General features: G+C 42.9%; 1 protein-coding gene and 1 long non-coding RNA gene across 2 annotated transcripts; one reads left to right on the forward strand and one right to left on the reverse strand.

The window, feature by feature from the left end:
• The first annotated feature begins 926 nt into the window (after window positions 1–926).
• On the forward strand, window positions 927–11,511 carry tmem192 (transmembrane protein 192). Its single transcript, XM_080494171.1, has 6 exons — window positions 927–1,027; window positions 1,697–1,849; window positions 2,029–2,290; window positions 2,409–2,531; window positions 9,067–9,172; window positions 10,812–11,511. Exons 1-6 carry the CDS (start codon window positions 998–1,000, stop codon window positions 10,924–10,926), a joined length of 789 nt encoding a protein of 262 aa, XP_080350297.1. The 5' UTR covers window positions 927–997; the 3' UTR covers window positions 10,927–11,511.
• Window positions 11,512–19,204: 7,693 nt separating this feature from the next.
• On the reverse strand, window positions 19,205–23,258 carry LOC308144262. Its single transcript, XR_013937047.1, has 4 exons — window positions 23,181–23,258; window positions 22,144–22,196; window positions 20,185–20,304; window positions 19,205–20,094 (listed from the first exon to the last, which is right to left on the reverse strand). It is a non-coding gene; the product is annotated as an uncharacterized lncRNA (long non-coding RNA).
• Between the last annotated feature and the right edge of the window lie 1,595 nt (window positions 23,259–24,853).

Genomic DNA, 24,853 nt, shown 5'->3' on the forward strand with positions numbered 1-24,853 from the left:
AAAATGCTCCTGTTATGCCAGATTATGTCCTAAAAACACTTTTCTTATTAACTGGTGTGTGCCTTTGAGGACAGTTAGTCACTGAATTAAAAGTGTTTATGAATGTATCTGTGACTGTCCGTCTCTATGAGTAGAGGTTGGAGAAGTGGACTTTGGATTGTAAGTTTGCAGGTTTGAATCCCACTGCCAACAGGTCACCCCACTTTGGGTCCCCGAGCAAGACTTTTGGCCCCAACTGCTCCCTGGGAAACACAATGTGGCGACTGTTCTGAGTATGTTATGGTTAACTATGAAAAGAATAGGTTCAATTCAGTGGACTGATTTCCCTATGAGGGAAAAATATAGTAATTTGTTACTACTTTCTTTGAATAAAGGGTATAAAAAATGTCTAGATCTAAAACTGACTCCATTTTTTTTTTTTATAATCATATCCAATTCAGTCATCTTTAACAATTAAACATCCCTTAGAGAAATTGTAAAATAACGAACATGCCATATTTCAGAAAATAATGATAGTCACTTGAACCCTGGGTGTTTCTATATTTCGATTTCATAATTTAAATCTATATCTATAAAGCACTGACGTCAGAAATATCCCTGCAATGATTAAAATGTAGTTTTCACTCCTTAAAATAAAATTGCTGTTCATATTGTGTGGTTGGACGTTTGATCCACACACACACACACAAAAAGATATCTTTCTTTTCAGGACACCTGCTTGATAAACACACAATAATTTGTTTCATATTTTTGTGTGTGTGTGTGTTTTTACTCCCACAATGTTGGATGAGTTTCTTTCCCCTGGCCTCACGGTGAGAGCGTCGTTTGACAAGCGGAACGATTGAGGTAGGAATCAATTTTCAACGGCACCCAAAAAAAAAAAAAAACAAGAGGAAGAGGAAGTTTACTGTCTGTTCGCTCAGACCTGTTCCAGGATGTAACCCGCTGCGTGTTTTTATTTGAATTCCCCCTTCGACAACGTCAAACATCGAGACAAATGGACTCGAAAGGACCTCCGCTCTATGCTGTATGTACACGTTTTAACCGGTCACCATGGCAACGGCTCGCCGGGTCACCCTGTTAGCCTGAGAGCTAACGCCGCTAACAGCCTTTAACTCTACATGTACAAGGGTATCAATATTCCATCATGTTTTGGATCATTTTCATTTGGCCGCATGACGATTTTTGATGTTGTAATCTACAGAGGCTTTCAGCTGGAGTACTAAAAAAACAACAACTATTACACTTTTAATTACTATTAAAACAGACTTTGTCATACTCCTCTCCTGCACGCTCGTGTTCTTACTTGTGGATTCACACTGACAGTGATCTCACTGTCATGTGACAAATGTCCCGGGATGAATCCTCCACTGGCGTCTGGTAACAATGATTTCAGAGTTTGGTGTCTGCTAAAAAGATCATGTCAGTTTTCTACGGTGGAACAAAAGCATCCACATCACTATGTTTATTCTTAATAATTTATTAAGAGTAACCAACCTTTGTACTGATATTTACACTGTCAGGATAAGGTTTCCTAAGGACACTCTGCGTGATATGTTGGGTTTTCTTTATTATTTGCTGTTACTGTTTATTGTTGTTTTCTGTTTTGACCGTTGTCTTTGTTCCTCCTCGGGTGTCTGGATGTAAGATGTGTGTTGTCGCTCTCTCAGCTTTAATTTCTGCTTTTCATTCTCAGGTGGGCTCTTCAGTGGATATGTCACAGAGCATGGAGGACAACTCTTTGGTGGACGGACCGTTGATCTCCACTGATGCGCTTCACTCTGCCATCAGGAGGGAGTTTCAGACTGTACCCACTTCCTGCCACGCCAGCCTGCTGTCTGTCCTGCATGTATGTACCTCAACTTTATTATTGTGTCTTATGGTCTATCTAATGCAGCTCCCATCAGTGGAAATGCCCAGTCTGTTTTCTATCATGTATGAATCACTGAACCTTTTTCTACTCTCTATTTGCTATAATAGTAATATGACTCCTCTGTCGCACTTCCTCTGATGGCTTTTCTGTCTCAGGTTATCTACGTCGTGCTGTCCATGTGTGTGGGGCTGCTGTGCGTGCTGGAGTTTGGCCAACGGGAGGTGTGCACGAAGATCTTGGACGGCGTGCAAGGCGGCAGCGTCATCGTGTACGCCAAGGTGTTCTTGTGGGCTCTGGTGCTGCTGTTTACCGTCTGTATGAAGCACCATCACAGTCGCGCCCGCAGCAGAGGATACCTGCAGTTCTACAGAGAGATGGAGGGTGTGAAACACCTGCCCTTTGTCGTACACTCCACAGGTACACACACACACACACACACACACAATATCAGGATGTTTAGAGTTCCACTGCATGCGTCGACTACGAATCCCCACAAGGTGGCAGCATAAACGTTTCGCTGCTTCTGTGTGGACAGGAAACGTTGTGCTCCTGGTTGTTCTGGCTGCTGGGCTGCGGCCACCTGTGCACATCTACCTGCTGCTCACTGTCCTGGGGTTGGAGGTCCTCGTGGCCGTGCCATGTCTGGTCTACTACGCAGGTAAACTGACCACTGCCAACATGTTTGATGCTGGGTGAGAAATGTGAGATTATTTTTCCATTCAGACAAGCATTTGCTGAGATTTCCCCAAAAAACCCCAACCCAGATAAAGCAACGCACTGTTTTGTCCTCACTGTACATACACACGCCTTCAGTTTCCAAACAACCTTCCCTTTTCACCTCAAAACCATGAGAAAAAGTTGGGTTTTATTTTTCTTTCTTTTGAATGCTGCTTTCAATTTAATAGCGTGTGCGTCATGTAGTTGTGTTGGCCTGCATCAAACAGGGGGAAATACAAAATAAACTAGCATCAGAGCAAAAGCTGTAAATAAGCAGCTTTTTTAAAAACATTTATTTTAATTTTTTTAAGTTTAAAAAGTTAACTTTCTAAGCTCCACATATCCAAACATGGATGGCAACATGCATTCAATCTTCACATGAGCTTTTTCACTGAGAGAAAAAAGCAAATCACACGAGGGCTCGTTTTAATCGAACCAGAGAAAAATGTGCTGTGCAACAAAAGAAGAAGGAACTTTCCATGAGCTCCCACGCAGGGATTCAGCTGCCATGTAAAGCACAGCGGTTGTAAACAGAAGCAGCACACAAACAGTGAAGAGGGTCTGCGAGGGTCCGAAGGATTAACTTTGCCTGCTAAACAGTTGCCTTCAGCAGAGGATGTGCTCAGGGTGACTCACAAGTTTTCAAGGGTTTTTAAATGAAACCTTCCCCAGACTTTACTTCGCTCTCAGGAATCTGTCAGGATCTATCAGCCTGTTTGTTAAAGAGTTTTATTCAGATGTTGACGCTCCCTGGTCTCCTGTACTTGGTCACCATAGTAGCAGCTTTTCTTGATGGGGGGACACACCCTATAGATTACATAATTTACACACACACACACACACACACACACACACACACACACACACACACACACACACACACACACACACACACACACACACACACACACACACACACACACACACACACACACACACACACACACACACACACACACACACGCTACCCCCCACTCTCAATCTCGGTGCATCTGCATCACAATACCTGCCCTGCCCTTTTCAGACTCGACAGCATGACAATCGACCATTGAGCTCCCCGTCCACCCTCCCTCTGTCTCCGTGTCTCTGCTGAAGTGCTGAATCTCCGCTTCAGATACACACCACCATGCAAACTTTGGCGGATGACACCCCCTGCCTATTCGCTACCAATCGGAGCTCGAGAGTCGGTTTGTTGCGTTCAGCTCGACCAGAAACTTTGCGGTGAAATACATTGCTGGCAGAGTTTCGCAGTGAAGTGTTTCCCGTGGACGTTAGAATTGGTCGAGAAGTCGGTGGCTCAAAATGAGTCAGTGCAGTGTAAAACCAGCAGAGTTTGACTTCAGTGTGGGTTTTCCACGCCAAACGGACAAATCGTCCACAACTATTTATTTTTTTCCCAGCATTATTGATTTGTAGGATTGAATTTCAAAGTATATTTGACACATTTATAAGGATTATTAACTGTATTTGACACAAACAAATGAACATTGCAGCAGATATGGTCTTCAGAAATGTATTTCTGAAAACAAATAAGTTGTAAAGTTAAAACGCTGCATCATAGATGACGGCTCTGAGTGATGCGTTCAGGTGCATCACGTAAGTACACCTTCCGACTTGTTAACGAGCTGCAGGGTTCAGACAGCACCGACCTTAGATGCTAAATATGATTAAAATATGACTGCTAGCGAGCTGGAACGTGTAGTGTGACACACAGCAGTGTCAAAGTGTTTTGTTTGGGGAGGGGGGGTGGCGTCATGTGCGGAAAGAAGACCATGAGTGAGAATAAAAAGCCATATGATACCATACTAAATATATATGGACATATACTAGGCTTATATAAAATATCAATTAGAAATAATATGTAAAATTACATTGTGCAGGATTTATTTTCTCCCCAAAATTCTGAAATCTCGTCTGTTACTTTTTCAAAGGAACTATGTGTCTTCATATATAAAGATACATTACTATTCATCCTGGGACACGGAAATTTTACAACTAATTAATTTATGGTAATAATGCGTGTATGGGAAGCATCTATCTGGGATGAAACCGCTGAGACACCAGTCATGTTGTCATGATGTCACCATTAGGGTTTGTTATAATTAGATGTACCTGTGTATTGAAGAAGTTTTTTTTTACAGAACACACAGTGTTTCACATTTATTTATACTGACTTTTAAATGTGGTTTCTTCCCTCTGCATGTGGGCCTGAATGATCTTTTCATAGTCACGACTCAGGATTCTTTAGCATACAACTATATACAAGTACACTCGGCCTCAATGTAAGAATTTAGATAAAAGCAGAATAGATTAGAGATGATGGAAAATCAAAAAATTTAAAGTTCCATACTCAACTTCACACAGTTAGACATTTTTAAAATTGTAATATCTCAACAGTTTATAGACCTTCTTCTAAACATAGATGCACAAACATCCCAATAAGTGATCTTACAGTTGTGTTCAGTGCATCATGAAACATTTCATATCCCACTTAAAATAATGACCCAAGTTGTGAAACTAATCAAAATCAAATCTGAACCAAGTTGAAATTGTTTGATATGTAAACATAATCTTGCAATTTGGAGAAAATAAAGCACAACATTAAATGTTTTATTAACAGGTTAAACAATATGATCTGTTCAATTAAGGATGAAGAGTATTTTTTTTTTATAGTTGGTCAAACGAAGTCCTTTATTTTAGAAAAGATGTTCATTCAGTATTTTCTATATTAATACTATGTGACCGAAGTCGTCAGACTCATCGGCGCTTTCTGTCAAAGATTCAAGTGTCCATTTTGGAAACGATCAGCAGTTTTCTGCTCGGATGTTTGTAAAATAAAGCTCAGATGTCTAACTTATCACAGGGGTTTGGAAACTGCTCAGCATCGTCCCAATAAGCTGTGAATGACAAGGAGATTGTTATGTTGCTGGTTATTGTGGATTTCAGTTCGCTGGTGGAAGCTCATCCATCCAACGAGGATGAAGGACACTTGGGAGGTTATAGAATATCACAGACGCATATATACCAACAAGTTACAAATAATGTATACATGTAGTGTAAAATTAGCGTGTTGTATGGCGGTATGTGCTCCGTTGATATAGTTTTTTTGGAGAAGCTCATGTGCCTTTGTAGGAGACGCCATAGAGACAACGGGACAAGGTGAGAGACTTATGATGGAGGCCCCCCGTGGTTCCAGTCGATGCATGAACAATGTAGTTTATGGTCAGCGTCTAAACCCCAAAGTAACACGGGTGCCACCATGTCTGACAGATTCATGTTGAATTTCAATATATTATTTAGGCAACAAATGACTCATTTGTCATAACCTAACATCCCGAGGCTTGTTGTGGCAGTGATTGACGGTGTGATGGGGGGCAGCAGGCCAGTGGAGCTGGAGATACTGAATGTCGATATTGAAGAATCTTTATTGAAAGGAAATCCATACTAAAGGAGTGTTTGGCAGCCGAAGGGCAGAGATCGGAGGTGGAGATATCAGCGGGCAGAGGGGGTGGGGGTGGGGGGATAAGAAGCATTAGGGTTTAACCTAGCCAAGGGGGAAAGGAGACCCACGCACACATTGTTCCTGTGTTTACAGTACTGCAGATCCAGTGTGTGCGTGGGGAGGGGATCTTCTCTTTGCCCTTCACATTCCTCCTCAGATCAGTGCAGCCAGGCACGACACAAACCTAGCCAGGCCTCGCAGTGCAGCCCGAGCACGCACACCCCGAGTGATTCAGAGTCAAGGTGACACCGGCCGAGGATTCCGGTGAAAACAAAATCCCGGTCCCCCCCCCCCCCCCCCCCCCCCCCCCCCCTTTTTTTTTTTTAAAGGAGACACAGAGGGAGAGATATAATGCCTCCAGCTACGAAGACCATACAGGAAGGCCTCGTTCTGCCTGTCTTTGAAGTGCGTGCTGATTGTAAGTGTTTGTGTGTGTGTCCGGGTGTGTGTCTTTGAGGTTTTTCTTCTCCTGTATGTTTCTGCCTCTCTCATTTTAACATGAATACACCCTCCCCTTGAGACCCCCGTGCACATCAAAGTGATGCCGTCGCCATCAAAGGCTCAACTTAGAACACATCTTTCTCCTCTGGTTGGTCAGAACTTCAGTCTGAGCACTGCGGGCACAACACACACACACACGCGCACACACACACACACACACACACACACACACACACACCACACACACACACACACACACACACACACACACACACACACACACACACACACACACACACACACACACACACACACACACACACACACACACACACACACACACACAAATTATAATATGCAGGCTTTCTGATTCAATAAGATTATTTTACATATGTGCAGTTTAACTCTTCACATTGTGTACCTCCAATTTGCGTAAATTGTACATCTCATAGAAGATAGTGTTTTTTGTGGCCCATGATCAGTTAAGTCCATCCCTGGTATATAGATAGTGGAGTTTCTCCCAAACCTAAAGAAGCAGCTGGCTTCACAGCGGAGGAGCATGAAGCCTCTCATTGTACTTTTATCAACAGTTCAATAAAAGTTACACATTGTTGTGATATCGACAACTTTACCTTCGTGCCCTGCATGTCGGCGTAGTCAGCCAATCGGAGGAAGACTTCTTGCACAGGCTTATGTTGACTAAATGGATTTTCATTATGCCTTTTTGGCCACAGGCCAGGAGTCTGAGCCAGGAAAGCATTAAGAGAAGAAAAGCAAACACAGCACAGTTGTGTCTGGTTGAAACTGGGTCCACAAAGAAAAAGCTCTGTTCTTTAGAAGTACAAATCACCGTAATACACTTAGATTTTTATTTATTACGTCGAATCGCGATCACGATATTTGCCACGTGTTAAACTAACCGCACTCGCATCGCATTCGACTGGGCTTTCCTCACCACAATGCCGCTGGTGTTTATAGCCTCGACCTCTGTCTGAGGCGCTGCTCTGTGTGTGGCCTCATGAACCGTTAGCACCTCTGCAGCTTCTCCAGTTATCACCTGGAAATGTGCACTTCTCCAGAGGTGATTGGAGCTTCAGCACGGAGGAGATCAGGTCTGAGACTGTCTGTCAAACACTGTGAGAGTCTCTTCACAGGACTGTGTGAAATGTGCCACTTCCTTTAGACCGCTGCCTCCATCCATCCTCTTTCCCCACTGTTGTAATACGCTGAACTCCACAAAAGCTATGCACGCTATATATATATATATATATATATATATATATATATATATATATATATATATATATATATATTATATATATATATATATAATATATATATATATATATATATATATATATATTTAGAGCCGGGTTTCCCCGGCCATGATTTTAAACCAATGTTGAGCTACTTTTTCAAAGGAAGATACAAAGGAACTATGTATCTTTATGTGTAAAAACACATTAATATTCCTCCTAGGTCACTGAAATATTACAAATAATTAACATATTTATAAGGCGTCTCAATGGCAAGCGCCTACCTGAGGAAAAAAAACCCCACTAGAGTCTCTAATGTATTAATGGATCTTTAATGTGAATTAGTGAATCTACAGGTTTGTGATTAGAAGGCGGTACCTGCAGACTTTGCATGTTCGGAGGTTTAATCGACTGGATTCAGCGTCGTTTGAAGTAATTCTTATTTAATTGAAAGAAATTATATAGAAGTAAAGGTAAACTGTTTTTTGCATTATGTTTATTCTAATGGTGAATATACATTTTCTAATTAGGCTTATTTAGTCTTTTTTTAGCCATTGTTGTCTTCTCAACCAACTATTTGTCTTTCAGGAATGTCTTTTTCTCTCTCACACATGCACGCTTGCTATTGCTTTATTTACACACGCACGCACGTGCACACACGCACACACACACACGCACACACACACAGACTGGGGGCGCCATTATGCAGGAATGTGCAGCATTTCTTTGGATTGTGTGTGAGTGAGAATGCTGGGATGCTGCAGTGCACTGTAACAAAGTAAAGATAGCTCTCTTTAGAACCTCCCTGACAATTTCCTCTGGCTAATGACACCCGAGTCTTATCAATGCTGGACCATCCCCTCCTCCTGCCCTTCATCTCTCTCACACACACACACGGCCTTATCTCTTCTGCTCCAGCATTAGTTTAGTATCTTGGTCCTCGAGTACCTACCGTACCCCCCCCCCGTCCAGTGCTCACTCCTCCCCCGGTGTAAAGGTGTATGTTTAGGGCGTGAGAATTAGAGGCCAGAGTGCAGGATATGGCAGCCCATAAGGACTAAGTGCAGGATATAACAGCTTGTGTGTTTAGGAGAGGGAAAGGGATGGAAAACCATAAAAAAAAACACAAGTGTGGCTGTTTCTCACCTGAGTGATCGACATGTATAGGAAGCGCTCTCCGCTCAGTGATGTCTGCCTGTTTTGTGCCGGTCGATGAGGATTTCAGTATCGAATGTAAGCCTGCGTTTCTCTCTCTCTCTCTCTCTCTCTGTGTCCAGTCAAAGTGATGCGGTTCAACCGAGAGCGAGCGGCACCCGACGTGAACCAAGAAGAGCTCTCGCACAGCTACAGCGTCACCAGCTCGCCCACCGAGACCGGCTTCAGGTCAGAGACTCGCTTCACTAGACGCAGACACTCCACACCTTTGGACTTCTTTGAGAGGCGACGTGCGCCGGGGGCCGCCGGGACGTTTCCTCCCCAAGTGTGACGTCAACCACTTGGTGTGAGACCCAGTGTCTTCCAATTAACGTCTTGGCGTCCACCATCGATCCCCGACGGTTTAACCGCTATAGTTTACTGAGATTTTAAAGTGCATCAGTCCGATGTGTTTTCCTCTTACTCCTGGTGAAATAGCTTCAGTCTCCTCAGGCAGGAGAGTGGTTTTTATTTTTTTATTTTTTTATTTATTTTTTTATCCCTCTCTGCAATAAAAACAATCGAGGCTGGATAATATCTCAAGTATTTAGCGCCAGTGTGCTCACTACATCGTGCCAATCTGCTGGGGTTTTCTGCAGCCAGAGGTCTGACGTTTGATCCAGCTGTGCCTGATTTCCCCCTTTTATTCAGGTGTCTTGCTGCTGACATAAACGTTCACAACACTGTTTGTCGACTTCCTCTCGTCTTCCTGTTCGTTCCAAACTAATGATGATGAGGCCAAGGCAATCACTGGAGACGTGGAATGACGAGTTATGCAACATCTTGGAACAAGCACTGATTGTAGGATTTTCAGATCGTGTCCAGAGCCTCGTACTTCTGCTCATGGTCGTCTATGTCCGTGCAGAAGATCAGCTGATTTATGCTTTCATGCAAAAAATTATTTTTAATCATCATAATCACAAAAACAAGTCATAAGATTGTAGAGTAGGAGAACTGAATACCACATGAGATGTGATTTTAAAAATCTATTGAGAAATAAATATCCCAATCAGATGAACTCCGAAGCTATAAGTCATGAAATATCTACACTTGTAGTCTGTTTTATGCTTTTCAGTTCATATTTCTATAAGACTGAAAATAATTGTCATTTAAAAAAAAAAAATCTTTGTGCTTTTAGTAACTCTCAGGTGAGTCGACTCATGCCGAGTTTACAAATGAGCTCATAATGATAATAATAATAAGAATAAAAATGATAATCAGCCATTGCAAAACGTTGAAACAAATGTGACTGAATACCACAGTAATTGGGCTTCAATGCCAATACATATATATTCACTAATAAAATATAAGATCTGCATCCTACTTGGACATACAACAGGTAGTTTAAAATTCCATTGTCAGTATTTTAGCAGGTTTTTTTTTAACGAAGCAAATTCCTTCTTTATAGCTGCTGTTGTTTAACTTCTATATTGTGATTTTTGTACTTTAAACATAATTATTGCCTAGTGCTATCATTGCAATTAAGGCCATTTAAATTATATATGTAGTTTTATAAATAGAAAACGGGTTTTATTTTTTTGACAAAAGCACTTCGACCTGTAGTAGTTGTAGTGTTGTACCGGACGTACCGGTTTTTCAGTACCGGTACTCATCTGGGAGACATTGGTTTGATTAGTGGAATTGGAAGTTTTGCCCCTCCAGTTTAAATGAATGTGAACAAGGTTCGCTCTGAAGCATTTGTTGGTACCAGATATCATCAATATTGTTTATTTAAGCTTCGATCCAGCAGCTTTCTCCTCCGACAGACTTGTAAATACATCGGCTTGTTTGTGTTAAATGTGCTTCTTTGCTGTCGTTTGTGTCGCAGAGGGGCGTCCAGCCTGGAGGAGGTGGTGGAGAAGCAGGCCGATCTGATAGAGTACCTGAAACAGCACAACACGTCTCTGAGTAAGAGGCTGCTCAACATCACCGCACAGCACTGAGGGCTGGCCCCCTCCTCCTCCTCTTCCTCCTCCACTAGTGAAGCTTTAAATGCCCTGAGAGAAGGGCTGTGGGTTTTAAAGAGCTTGACCAAAGCCATTAAGAAACACAGGATGAAAGACTGAAAGCAAACAGATGCACCTGTCCACACACACACTGACTCTCCTCACCTGAGACGGACAGATAACGCCGGAGGAGGCGGTGAACTGAAAGTGGAGGGCCGTTAAAGAGGCAAAGTGGGGGGCGGAGTCGGGGATTCGTGGGTCACAGATCAGAGGTGAGGGGATTTTTTTTTTTTTTTTTTTTTTTTTAATTTTAATGGCTGTGTGTCGACCCCCGGTGACCCGACGTGCGCCGCCGCTTTTAACACTGTGAGAGGAACAGAATGGTGAAAACCGTTTGAGACGATCTGCACTATGGAGGGCGAGGTTTTCACTCATCTGGATCCAGCTGCAGAGATGGGGAGCGGGAATCACTCTGAAAAATGTCTAAGTGCTCATTTATCTACCTGAATATGTCAATGGTTTCTTTTTTTTGTTCTGTTTTGTCTTTGTTATCAGATTCCAATAAAGTTTCCATTTTCTTTAGTTCACATTGTATGTGTGTGTGTGTGTTCAGCAAAATGGAATCTGAGCTCAAAGGATTCAACCCAAACCGCAGCAGCAATTCCTCCTGCTCCCACCTCGCCTTCGCTGTGTTAACAAAATATCGAGCCCGTCATTCGAGCCCTCGCCGTTTGCTCCCTTTTGTGATTCCTTTACGCTCCGGCATCCGTAACACCACAGGGAATGGAGCATTTACGACCGCTTTTCCCAGGAGGTCTCAGCTCAGAGTCGCACAGGAATGAAGATCCCTGCTTTCAGACTACATCTGAAATATACTCAAAGTCATTATAAATGATAATAAATATTGAATCATCTGTGACCTTTAATTTGGAGCTACAGTCAATCTCACAAAGACAGATCAGGACCTTTTACATACTTTATTAAAAAAAAAAGTAATTCAATATACATCTGAAGTGCATATAATATAAACACTTTATAGGAATGTTATGAAGACATTTCTTTATCCTTTTTTTTTGCAGCTTTTCTGCCTTGAATATATTCAAAAGTCAAAGCATGGCTTCTCTCGTTCGTCACAGAGGTGAAAAGGTGCTGGCTGAGTTCACGTCATCTTTCCAAATATTTCATGAGGATTATTATTATTATTTAAGCCACAAATGAAGCTTCGAGTCTTTTGCTGAGTTTGGCTTTGAGCAGAGTCTTGTGGAGTTTTTCTGCAGAAAATGGGCAGAAACAGCCAGATGACAATCTTCAAATGGCTTTTTCACAGTTCTCAGTTTTCTCTTCCCATCACAGTGTCTGCATCCGAATACTCCCGTCCATGCGTCCATGGTGCCTCTGACACACATTGCAGTTTATGTCTCTCCCTTTGGATCGCCCTCACTGTTGGACTCCGGCCTGTAAGGGGGGGGGGTGAAAAAAAACCACATTCAGTGTTGTAAGCACACAAACCCTCTGTAATATCCTCCTGAATTAACTTCACATTAAAGCCTTCCATTCATAATTTTAGGCAGAAGTTGGTGTTTTGGGTGTCCATCCAACAGTTATGTATGGGCGTCCAAAATTGTGTGTGTGTGTGGGGGGGGGGGGGGGGGGGGGGGCTTATTAAGACTAATTAATTTGAAAATAAAGTGTATGAAAATTTTTATATAATATGGATTCTGGTGACATAATTCCTCAGCATCTCGGAAAGGAAAATCCTCTCTGCTTCCGCACTTGAACGCACCAGGACGAATCGGAGAATTACGAACCAATTAGAGGCCGCCTTTCAAAAACGTGTCGACCACGTGAAGTCAACTAACCAATCACGTCGCTCGTTACTGCGGGTAACACAAAGCCGGAAGTTAGCTATGCGTCGTCAACACGATTGTTGCGAAATAATCTTTTTTTTAATTTCGCCGAAATAAAAAAACATTAATTTATGCAAAATCATGCACATATTTTCGACGGCTTTGAGCAACACGTCCGCTATTTTTTTCGGCAGTTTTTTCCTCGAAAATTGACCGTCCAAGATGACGGTTTGGGCGGCTCGCTGCTCTAAATGCCTCCAATTGACCACCAGTGAAGTTGCGTGTGCGCCTCTGTTCTATGTGAAGACACACCTCTGCAAGCGATCACACACACTTCCCTGATTGCCACCTTGCGTGCTCTGTCACCCGGCGGTGTGTGTGTGTGTGAGTGACGGTCCTCGCCTCACCTCAGGGGAACGGGACTCTGGAGTGGAGCGGGAGGCAGCGTCTGTAGGGGCAGTGGTGTCTGTGGTGGTACTTTCTCCTCAGGTTCAAGAAATCTGAAAGGGAAGAGGTGAATTCGGTCACGGTGTGCACAGGTGGAAAACCTCGTGGCAAGACGTCGTGTATAAGGACAAGAATAACGTCTTTGCTTTCAATGTTGCGCAAACAGTTTAAAAAGAGAAGTAGGATTTGCGTGTGAATTTTGGAGCGAACAAAGCCTCTCCTGTCCGCCCTCGTGTGTGTTTTTACTGTCTGGGGCCTTTTTACAAACACCTGGGACAAACCAGGTCCTAACACATGATTACTTTTAAACGTCCCTAATAAATCCAGCCTGACTCCCGCGGTTCACAGAGCAGCCAGCCAGGCCCAGGAAGAGATAAACTGCCAGATGACTTTATGACTCCCTCCTCCTCCTTCTCCTCCTCCTCCTCGGTCACCACGCCTGAAGGTAGCCTTCTTTTACACTTGGCACCGCCGCTCCATGTCATGTTAATAAAGCTCGGGGTATTTGCATGGCGTTTTAGCGCCGTGATTAACAAAAGGAGCGGCTTTTCCAGCGCGGCGCACAAAGGCGCGCACTGAGGCCAGTGTGAGATCCCCGGCGGCAGCACCTCCTCCTCCTACTCCCTCCTCCCTCCTTCCTCCCCTTCATCCTCTCTCCTCTCCATCACCATTATCACCCCCAACAACCCCCCCCCCCCGATCGCGACCTCCAGCCAGCCTGAAGCCCCCTTTCTGTATCGCCAGCTGTTTGCGCAGTGGATGAGTGCGCAAACCAGCGGATTTGCGCACAAAAAAAACACGCACCTGTGGTACGACGCACAACCGCTGCTCAAACTTTTCAACTTTATTCTCGAGGATAACTTAGAGAAAGGGCCATTAAGAAGATATTTTGTGCGAATTTGAAAGACTCATTAAATTTTTTTTCTCTCTCTTGTAGTTTCGTGCAGCTACTAAAATAATGTTTCATTTACAACATCACAGAGATGTATACCATAAGGCCGGAAAGGGATATCAACTTGTGTAAAATTGGTGCTTTAACATAGAGCTTCTATCGCTATATTGATAAAAACACACGTAGTAGTACAATAATCCTTACTTTTTATAGTAAAAACGTACCTTAATTCTGACTCCTTCATGAACATACAACCATGAGGTTTTTTTTCTCTCTCGTTGTAGATTTTCATTTTTAACTACGTTGTTAGATTTTCCTATTTTCTTACGTGTTTTATAATATTTTTACTGCAATTCCATTGCATTTCAATTGAGTTCCTTATCATGACATCATCAGTTTCTATTTATGTATTTAAAAAAAAATGTTTTAACTCAAATGGTCTTTGCAATTAAGTGTGCAGCCTCTTACCTGGCCTGCCTCTGACAGATGTTGCAGCAGCTGTGAGCAGCAGCAGGAGCAGCAACAGGTAAAGCAGATTGAAGCTCCTCATGGTGGAGCAGCAGTTTCCTCCCGGGCTGCTGATACCTTTCCCAAAAAAGTTTGGAGGGTTTCTCCCGGCTCTGATCAGAGTCTGACCTGATGACTCTCGCCGTGGTTCAGGTCCCCTGAAGAAGAGTCACCGCTGCAAAAATAAAATAAAAAAAAAATCCAGAATGCCCCTTGGAAGGATAATAGGTGAGTCCCAGAAGAGTGAGTGTTTGTGTGATCGGCTCTGTGTCTGAGGGCAAAGTGACAAAGATGCTTCTCCCCCCACCTCTTTTATGTGGCCCTTTTGGGGGGAGGGGGGTGGGGGGGTGTTGCTACTACTGCAGTCCCCACCTTACCCCTCACACACACACACACATACACACACACACACACACACACACACAAGCGTTGCACATATTGACCCCACATGTAGAGAGTGATTCAAATGGCAGGAAGCCCCCGCCTCCCCCTCTTGCACCTTAACTGCCCCTTCAACACACACACACACACACGCTCCTGCTGCCCTCTGTGTGTGTGAGTGAGTGACAGACACATTTAAAGCGAGCGGAAGAAGCAGCCAGAGGTGATTTATCACCGATAACATTAGAGCGAAGATTTAAGAAGCTGTAACTGAGAGCAGCAGGTCCTTTGAGATCCTGGACCCTCCTCCTTCTGTTTTGCCCCCCCTGCCCCCGCACCGATGAGGACACACACACACACACACACACACACACACACACACACACACACACACACACACACACATCTCGGGGCTCTTCTGGGGTGGTGCTGTGAGGAGCATGAGGAGGAGAAGGAGGGGCAGCCGTTTGCATCAGGTTTTTCAGGGGTTAAATAAAATGCAGTGATGTGTTGAACTTGTGGCAGCGAGAGAAAAGTCTGATGTTGTGTCAGGAGGACATCGTCGGCCGGTCGCAGGAGGCCTGGGGTCATTTTGCGGAAGCTTGGCTGCATGATTGTCTTAATTTCTGCCTGAAATCTACAGTTTCTGTGTTTCCTACGAGCCACCATTCACGTGGTTTCACAAAATGTGGGCAGAGTAACAACAACAGCAACAAAAACAGCTTTGTGTTCATTTGGGTGGCTGCCGTGGCACCTTGTCATTCGTGTTGAATGTGTACAGACGTTAATGAATTTGAGTATGATTGGAGTTTGCAAAAAGAGAGGAAAAGTTGCAAGTTTTCATGCTTTAAGCAATTGTTTTCAAAATCTGACTAAAAATCTAATCAAAAACCTGACTGAGCTTGGTGTATGGGTACATCTCATGTAAAGTTAAAAAAATAACATAGCGGTTCAATCCCGTGACTTCAGGCTTCACTTTATGATCAGGAAGCCAGTTTCAGTCTCTCCTCGTTCAGAAACACTGAAGATCGTCATCATTATAAAGGCAAACATCTCAGTTCTCAGCTCCACAATAACTTTTAAAAAATTTTCTTTGGAACTTTATCAATGTAAACATTGTAAAATGTACATTTAAACATGTGTTTAAACGCCGACCTTTTCCCCGCCTGAACGTTAATCCTTTACACTGCTGTAAAGAAACACATTAGTGTGTGATGGCGACCGGCTCCAGCCTCGTACCAGTGACTCCAACTGATCTCAACCGTGACTTTGCGTGGATTCATGGACGGTGGATGTGTAATGAGAGACGTATGCACATTTTTCAGGTGCAAATTGAAGAGATCACTCGAAAGTGAAACGTGTCGAGATTTAATTTCAACTCGTTCTTAATAAAGGGTGTAGTAGGAAAAAAAAACAAAACTCTTCAAACTTTAGTTTATTGAAAAGTTCTCTTTTCAGTATTATGAAACAATTTTAAAAAAATGCCCACCATTCAGGGCGCCGGTCGGTTGCCTTTTCATGCTGCAGGTAGCCACCTCACCGGGGTTTGTCGCTGCAATGTGTGTGTGTGTGGGGACGACTCATTAGCGTGTCTGCTCACGGTCGTCTCTGAGGCCGGGGACTCTCCATTCAGCACGCCGCTAATGAATTGACACATTAAGATGAAATGTCAGCCATTACATGTGAATGAGGATTAGAGAAGCAGCAGGACACTAATGGACTGCAAGGGTTCGAAATGGTGAGAGACTTTGAACAAGCACCCGCTACCGTCAACTCTTATTAAGCGCTCAAAACTAGACGAATGGAATTCACAGCTCCCGTTTCTCCTGGTTTGTTTGTCATTTGTTTATTTCATGTTATAGAGATGTTTGTGTCCCCAAGCACCACTGTCCTTTTATTGCTTTACGGTGTTTGCAGAAATGCTGCTTGGAATGGCCGAGATTCCTCAGTGGATTTGGCCAGTGTGCGCACGCACACACACACACACACACACACACACACACACACACACACACACACACACACACACACACACACACACACACACACACACACACTCAGCTGAGGTTTGCAGTTTGTTTCTGGGGAGGGCTGCGTTCGCATATCGGCTTCCATTGTCTTTTAAAAAACTTTTATTTCCCCAATTTAAATATGCTAATTTGCCTCCCAATTGTCATTCGGAGCCACCTGGTAGCCAAGGCCTCCAAACCGCGGCCGGACCTCTGCTTCCCCGGGTCTCCTTCTCCCTGCCGTTCGACACAGAAACAAGGGAATCGCCCCAGATTCTCCCACCGCTGCGTGGCTGATTAGAACATGTTGTAATATTTGCTCTTCCTGGGGATTATACGTCTTTACAAGGATTACCCAGCCTGCTCAAATACTCCCCTACGACACACACACACACACACACACACACACACACACACACACACACACACACACACACACACACACACACACACACACACACACACACACACACACACACACACACACACACACACAGGCACACACACAGGGTAACCTGGTAATAAATGGCTTCAGTGCCACAGTAGGGCTGCAGACCTTACATGAACTCTGCTCCAGTAATTAAAAGGAAGTTTCCACTTGTAAGATTTGGCCCCAAACAATCATAATAAACTTTCCAAAACACAACTAATTGTTCGCTCTCCGCAAACGGAATCAAACGAAGAAATATGTCTACTTGAATCAGTTTTCTTTAGCTGCTGTAATTATTTTTTTAGCTATGAATGTTTGGTAGTAACAAATCTTGACAAAGTTTCTTGACAAGTGATTTTCAGAAGATTGCTGCTGTGGTGGATATAAATCAAACTTTTGTATGACAATCTGAATGCAGTTAAACCCTCTGTGCAGACAAACATTTAACATTTGTGATCTGGGGCATTGGAAACGCATTTTTATGCTTTTTAAAACAAAATAAATGTTTTCTTCATACCTCTGTAGAAGTGTGTGTGTGTGTGTGTGTGTGTGTGTGTGTGTGTGTGTGTGTGTGTGTGTGTCAGCATTTGGCTTCACTGTAATGTTTTGGAAAAACAGTTGTCAGAGGGGGTCTGTGGCCTTTTGTGCAGGTGAACTGGGGGGGGATTCCAGTGTTAAAAACAGGAATCCATCAATCAAACCACAGATTGGTCTTGTACTTTATGGCCACTGTGACTCCCCCCGCTCTCTCTTTTCTTACATTTTCACCTTCCTCCTCTTCGTTTCTCTTCATCTCCTTCACCAGGATACACAGATAAGGAGCTTCCCTTCCTCTGTAATAAAAGTGGATAAGAAGAACAGTACCTCTTTAAATCACACCACTGCTTCCACACCGAGGTGAACATACTCCACTGCAAACACGGGGCCCTTGGCTGCTTTCTTTGCACCATACAATACAGTCAAGTTCATTTTAAAGAAGTACAAATAGTACAATTTGTATATGATGATCCAATGATCTGAATTTACTTTGTAAGAAAAGAAAATGTTATTTATTTGTTTTTAAATGATCTGCCCTTTGTTTATCTCTTTAGTAGCAGCAGTTCAATTCTTTGTTAAGTAGATTGTTTCAACATTCTGCATGTTCAGCACAAAGTTTAGTTTCTTTCGTTCTGACCCACTCGGTCACCCGAAACTTTAGCACCATCGGCCGTAACACCCGAACGCCGCGGTCGAGCAAGACGCAGCTTATCAATGTCCGCCACGCCAAAACATAAAGAAATGTCGATTTTGTCCGTTGCGCTGTGTTCTTTCTGAAATGTTCTCCTGAAGGCTGGATCCCTAGTTTGTCCCAGAAATGTCTTAAACATTGACTTTTATTATTATTATTTTGATATATGAGCCATTAGCATTATTTGTTTAGAACCCAGAGTGTCGCCTGGGTAGCAGAGATGAAATGTCTGATAGGTTTGGGGTGAAGTCGTCTGCGTGTTGATTGTGATCCGATGGGTCGGTCCGCTGTCCATCGTTAGAGTGATAGGGGGTCTGTTGTCATGCCACAAGGTCGTCAGTGTTAATGAGGGCCGCTGCCAGCTCGCATCCGAATGACTGGTGAAGCCCCTTTTCTCTCTTAATGACCCAAGACTCCAAATGGACGCATATACACACCAACAGCAGAATACACACAGCATGAATGGACCGTCACAGTGAGGCCTGTGTCTTTGTTTGCCTGCAGTCACGGAAAAAAAAAACTAGTCAGAATTAGTTCAATCAAACCCCGCCTTTATTGCAGCTCCCCTCATCTGTTAAAAAAATAAAAATAATAAAAAAATAATAGACAGGCCGACTGCGATGGAGTGACGGAGGGCTCAGGGGTCAAGGGGCAAACCCAACAGGGTGAATGCTCTGCTCCCCCCAGGGGGTCAGCAGGGAAGGTCTCCAAAGGCCAAAAGTCACTTGGTTTGTTAAATCCTAACTCAGACACGACGGCTTCTCCAGCCGGTCCGTGACTGCGGTTTGAGTCTTGTGTTTCTTCTTTTAAAGTGCAGCGTGTGGATCAGTCAGCCAAGATTGAGCTTCATGGTTTCCCGCTCCAGTGAGTTCTGGAAAGTCAATTAATCATTTGAGCTGAAAACTGTGGTAAGCCAGGTAAAAACTCCATGTTATTGTACTCCACAATTACTGGGTACCACCCAGTTTGATATCCAACTAATTGGAGAGTACAGAGCCATTGCAGAAAAAAACCCCAAACATTTTATTTTGTACAAAATTACGGTATTGAATATAGCAAGTACATTCTTACAATCCTTCCAAATTATAAGACGATGTAATCGCTGTGCGTCATGTTAATGAGTCACGGATATTACTTTTTTCTTGTTCATTGATTCATGAGACGTTTTCATTTGTGAGGAACAATTTTATCGACACTCTCATTTCAGTTCAACTCCGCAGCGTTGGTCAACATTGGTCAACACTCTGTGCCGCAGTCGCCAAAGCAGAAAACGACTAATATTTCACACGTGGGATCGTCACAGTCGGATGAAAGCCGGCTGGTGGATGTTAGTTTCCTTCAAGGCTCCTGTCGGGCTTGTCTGGTGATTACTCTCTGCTTCCTCTTGAATCGCTGGGCCCACTTCTCCTCATTAACGTCGTCTCCTGGAAGAGACCGAACATCCGTCAACATTAGAAATCTGAGGTCTGCCAGTGTGTGTGTGTGTGTGTGTGTGTGTGAGGACGGCTGCCTACCAGGCTCATCTGATTGTGGCTGGATGCAGACCGAAATCACGCTGAAGACGGTGAAGACGACAAAGGCGATGATGATGAAGGACAACTCAAAGCCGGAGAACGGAAGGTCCATCTACACGACTGAAAACACAGAGCACGTGGTTACAACATCTTCACATGAAGATTACATGCGATGGATTCATGACTAAACTAAATTTCAGTTTGGTTCGTCTATCTTCTGCACCGTTTAATATCCTGGTCACCCAGACGGGCATACTGTCCTTGGTGCACTGCGGGAGGAAACACTGAGGAAACCCATGTGGAGACACACTGATGGATTAAAAAGCATATCACTCAATGTTACTACTTGGTCTGAGACAAAGTCGCTTGAGGGGAATAATGGAGTTCAAGTGCTCATAATTTGAAACTACGTTTTTTTTTTAAATTGACACCAGACCTTCTGAGCTGAAAGTGCAGATAGTGGATACGTCTCCTGCATTGTCACTGTGATTCTAGCATAATTAATGATTGATTAGAAAAAATGATGCATAACGTTGTCTATTAAGATTAGTTATTGACCTTAAGAGACAAAGCTATACTGTACATCATTTAATTCAGAAGGATAAGAAGTGGGTCTGTGTACCTTCAGACACGGAGCAGTGACGCTGTCTCACCGGTAGGTGGCAGCACCGACTTTCTTTTTCTTCCCCCCCATGTGTTTCTCACTGAAGAAGCCGCTGAGCGGAAACGTTGATTCAGGTAACGTCGAATTTTAGTTTCATAAAACTTATTAAAAGGAGAGAAATGTGTTCAAAATTGGACCCAGCGAAAGATTTGTTCAGGTATTTGAACGATCGGAGTGTAATTTGGACCGTTAATTTAACACAGGTGTGCTCACCTGTGTTTAAGGCGGCACAATGTAAGCTTATGCACATAATACCAGTATAATTTTACTTTTATTTTCATTCCTTAAACGGTTATTATTCAAGTAAATACACAATAGCAGGTTTAAAAGTGGATTGGATGTGCAAAATTGTGTTTTATTCTCTGTTATGGTCTTTAGAAGTTAAAGATCATGATAATTGGTTGCAAAATAAATGTATTATGACTGCACATTTACTAAACCCCCACTGTGGTGGATAGAAAAAACCAGAGGAATAAATAACCCTCAATTGTTGTAAAGAATATATTTGTAAATTTTTGGGCGTATTGTTTCTTCTTTACATAAATACAACATCAGGAGGCAGTCGAACCTTTTAAACCTCTTCTGTTTTGATACATTTAAAAAATATATAGTTTAGATTTACTTCACAAGCAACCAAATGATTCGTTGAGCATGTCTGTGAATTTTACAGTCAATAAATCTGTTTTTCCCACCAGAATTTGTAGTTTTAGGGTGTTTTTAGATCCACCGTGTTAATAAAGTATGCCAAACTGAAGAGAATACTGCAGAAGTGTATTTATGAGGTTGTCCTGAACAAAATGACACCAAACAAGGCAACGTTTATGGATTTTATATTTGAGATATAAAGGTAAAATCAATTGTAGTGGAAAAACGGACCAAAATACTTTAGGCCCAGCAGGCGTTTTATCCAGAAACATGGATTCTACATTTTAAAGTGATTCTGTTCTCCCATATCTGTTAGATACAACAAATGAACAATAACTAGTCTCACTGGGACCCCATTGTACACATGTATTACTAAATATTATGTTTGCCATGCTGTAATGTATCATCAGTGCATTCGCTTCATTACAATGTTGAGGCTCAGCTTCCAGGAATAACAGTTTTTACTGACAACATTGCGATTTTTAAAATGTTTCTTGTTTTGTTTTGGGAAATGGTTAAGTGATTTGTTAAGCGCACTATTGTTAGGTACAAAACCTGCAAGAATGAAAAGAGAGACAACCCCAGTGTCGAGAGCAATAAAGAGTCAAAACAATAAGTCAGCTTGTACAAGGACAGAGAAATGAATTCACCTCAGGAGCTGAAGTTCACCGATCTGCCCCCATCTTCATTTCTCTGCCCCGTTCTATTCAAAGTTAGAGTAGGCGGTTACATTTTCATACACAGACAAAGCAGGTTAACACTGGTTTCCAGGCCTGTGTGTGTGTGTGTGTGTGTGTGTGTGTGTGTGTGTGTGTGTGTGTGTGTGTGTGTGTGTGTGTGTGTGTGTGTGTGTGTGTGTGTGTGTGTGTGTGTGTGTGTGTGTGTGTGTGTGTGTGTGTGTGTGTGTGTGTGTGTGTGTGTGTGTGTGTGTGTGGTTACACTTCTATATGGTTCACACAGTTGAAGCAGGAGTCTCAGATAAGATGTCCCCCGGCCCAGAGGCCAGAGACCTTGAAGAGTCTCAGAGTGGTACAGTTTCAATAATACAAAGACTCGTGCCCTTGCAGGTGTGAAACAGTGAACAGTGGTTATTATAGACATGCATGAAACAACGATAACTTACAAAATGTTAATTCCCATTATATCAAGTACTAATAATAAACATAAAGTACAAATTTACCTAACAACTATCTCAGAACTTTCCGCACGTTTTGATGTGCCGTTTGTGCGTCCGTGCTCCCATAAATATGGAAACAATGGATTTTTTAAAATGATGTTCAAAACATTTTATAACAATAGGATGAGCCCGCGTCTATAAGTGCAATGCTGATAAAGATTCAAATATCTACCATTCTTGAGCGTGGCTAATTCTAAACAGCTTCTATTGCCGCACTTCAACGATTTAACCCGTTTCATTTTGTGAGCATTTAAAAAAGAATCGTGAACACAGGTATTGAGTCACACCATCATGCAGTAAGCAAACTAAAAGCTGCACCCAGTTGGCCTGTGAGCTCACGGCCACATATTCACACAAGAGCCGACCTTTAATCGCGGCACAAGAGTGAAAGAGACGAGTCCCTCCAGGAGGATAAGTGGAGAACTCGCTGTTGGACCTTTACTTTCTGACCCTGCTTCTATTCACCACGAGCAGAGGAACAGGAACGGTCGATGAAAGACTGAGACTTACTGGTAGAAGAGGTGCCGCTCAGACCTGCAGAGCCGAATGAAAGCACTTCTGTGTGTCCCCACGTCCTCCCTCTCGCCGAGAGAGAGGAAAGAAGAAAAGCAGGTGTGAAATCCAGTCCTGTCACTGTTGACACTGGTTTTTTTTTTATTCTTTACGGTTTAAAGTGGGCCACACCTTTGTTTCTCATCCTGCAGGCAAATTACACAAGATCCTTGAACTAAACACACACACACACACACACACACACACACACACACACACACACACACACACACACACACACACACACACACACACACACACACACACACACACACACACACACACACACACACACACACACACACACACACACACACACACACACAGAGATAAAGAGTTCACTGCAGCTCCTGGTCTGGGATCAGTCACACCGTCAGCTCCCAGCTTTGTGGTTTTTGTTCCATTTCTACAAAACAGTAGAATAAAAAAAGTCGTTGCGCGCTTTTAGTTTTTCTCTCTTTCGCTCTTTGTTATATGATTTGAGCATTTAATACGAGTGAAATACATTTGGTACCCTGACCTTTGGCCTGTATGTTTCATTTCTTTGGCTTTCTTTTAATTTAATTCTGTCCTATTATGTTTTCAGGGACACGTTTCCTCTCTGTAATTACTCTTCCTGCTCACATTGGCCATGAAGGCAAACTGTTCTAGTTACCATTGTTTTATTGATTTTATTATCTTGTGTTCTTCACATCAACCTGCCAAAGGGACTAAAGATGGAAATTAGCCTTTGGCTATAATCTTGCATATTTACATGTATATGTTCATAAATATGTGTTGTCCCTGTTTGAAATAAATCAACTCAAACTCATAAAATATATTCCTGGTGTGCAAGGTAATGTAACGTAACCGTTTCTGAAAATAAATCGTGAAAAAACGACAAATTAGTTCCCATTCAAAGTGGAACCCCCCCCCCCCAAAAAAAAAATCCTCCGTCTTCAACTCCAGGTGGCGTCACCATACTTTCAGCTGCAGACTTGACGTTGCCATGTCTGTCCTCTATTCAGGTGTGAAAACATCCTTTTCCTATCTAACCTGTGAGCCTTTAAGTTTGATAAAGTTTTTAGCAGGAATCCTTTTTTGTTGGAGTGGGAGAAGGTGTCCAAGTAAACTAAAAAAACGAAATAAAAAAAAAATCTCTTAATTTGATCATAAACACGAGTTAGCATCGTGAGCCAACGTGCTACACAGCAGCTTTCCTATTTTTTTGCTTATAATTCAAAGAGTGAAAAACACAATCACAATACAGTCTGAAAATATTTAATAAAAATCATCCTTTCTTTTCCCCAGAGATCAGAGATCTAAGAACTGCTTGAAGCGTTTTAGTAAATAATCACTGTTATTTTTTTCTATCATATTTTTGTTGTTGTATTTCATGGTGAACGTCTCAAAGAAACATTGAGTAGAGAAAAGCTAAATTTGTATTTATGCGTTTGTGTTTCCAGCCGTACCTTTGGACCAGGCACATTCCTCTCTGAGCATCCCGGTGAGCGTGACCAGGGCGAAAACCAGGAGAGAGAACATGATCGTCATGGCCTCCAGCTCAGTCCACGGGGACGCCATCGGCGCTCTTCGTGCCGGCTGCACGCCGCCGCCAACGCATCCGTTAAATCTGCTGCTTTCAAAAGGTG

The sequence above is a fragment of the Blennius ocellaris genome, assembly GCF_963422515.1.
Source record: "Blennius ocellaris genome assembly, chromosome: 3".
Classification (NCBI taxonomy): Eukaryota; Metazoa; Chordata; class Actinopteri; order Blenniiformes; family Blenniidae; genus Blennius; species Blennius ocellaris.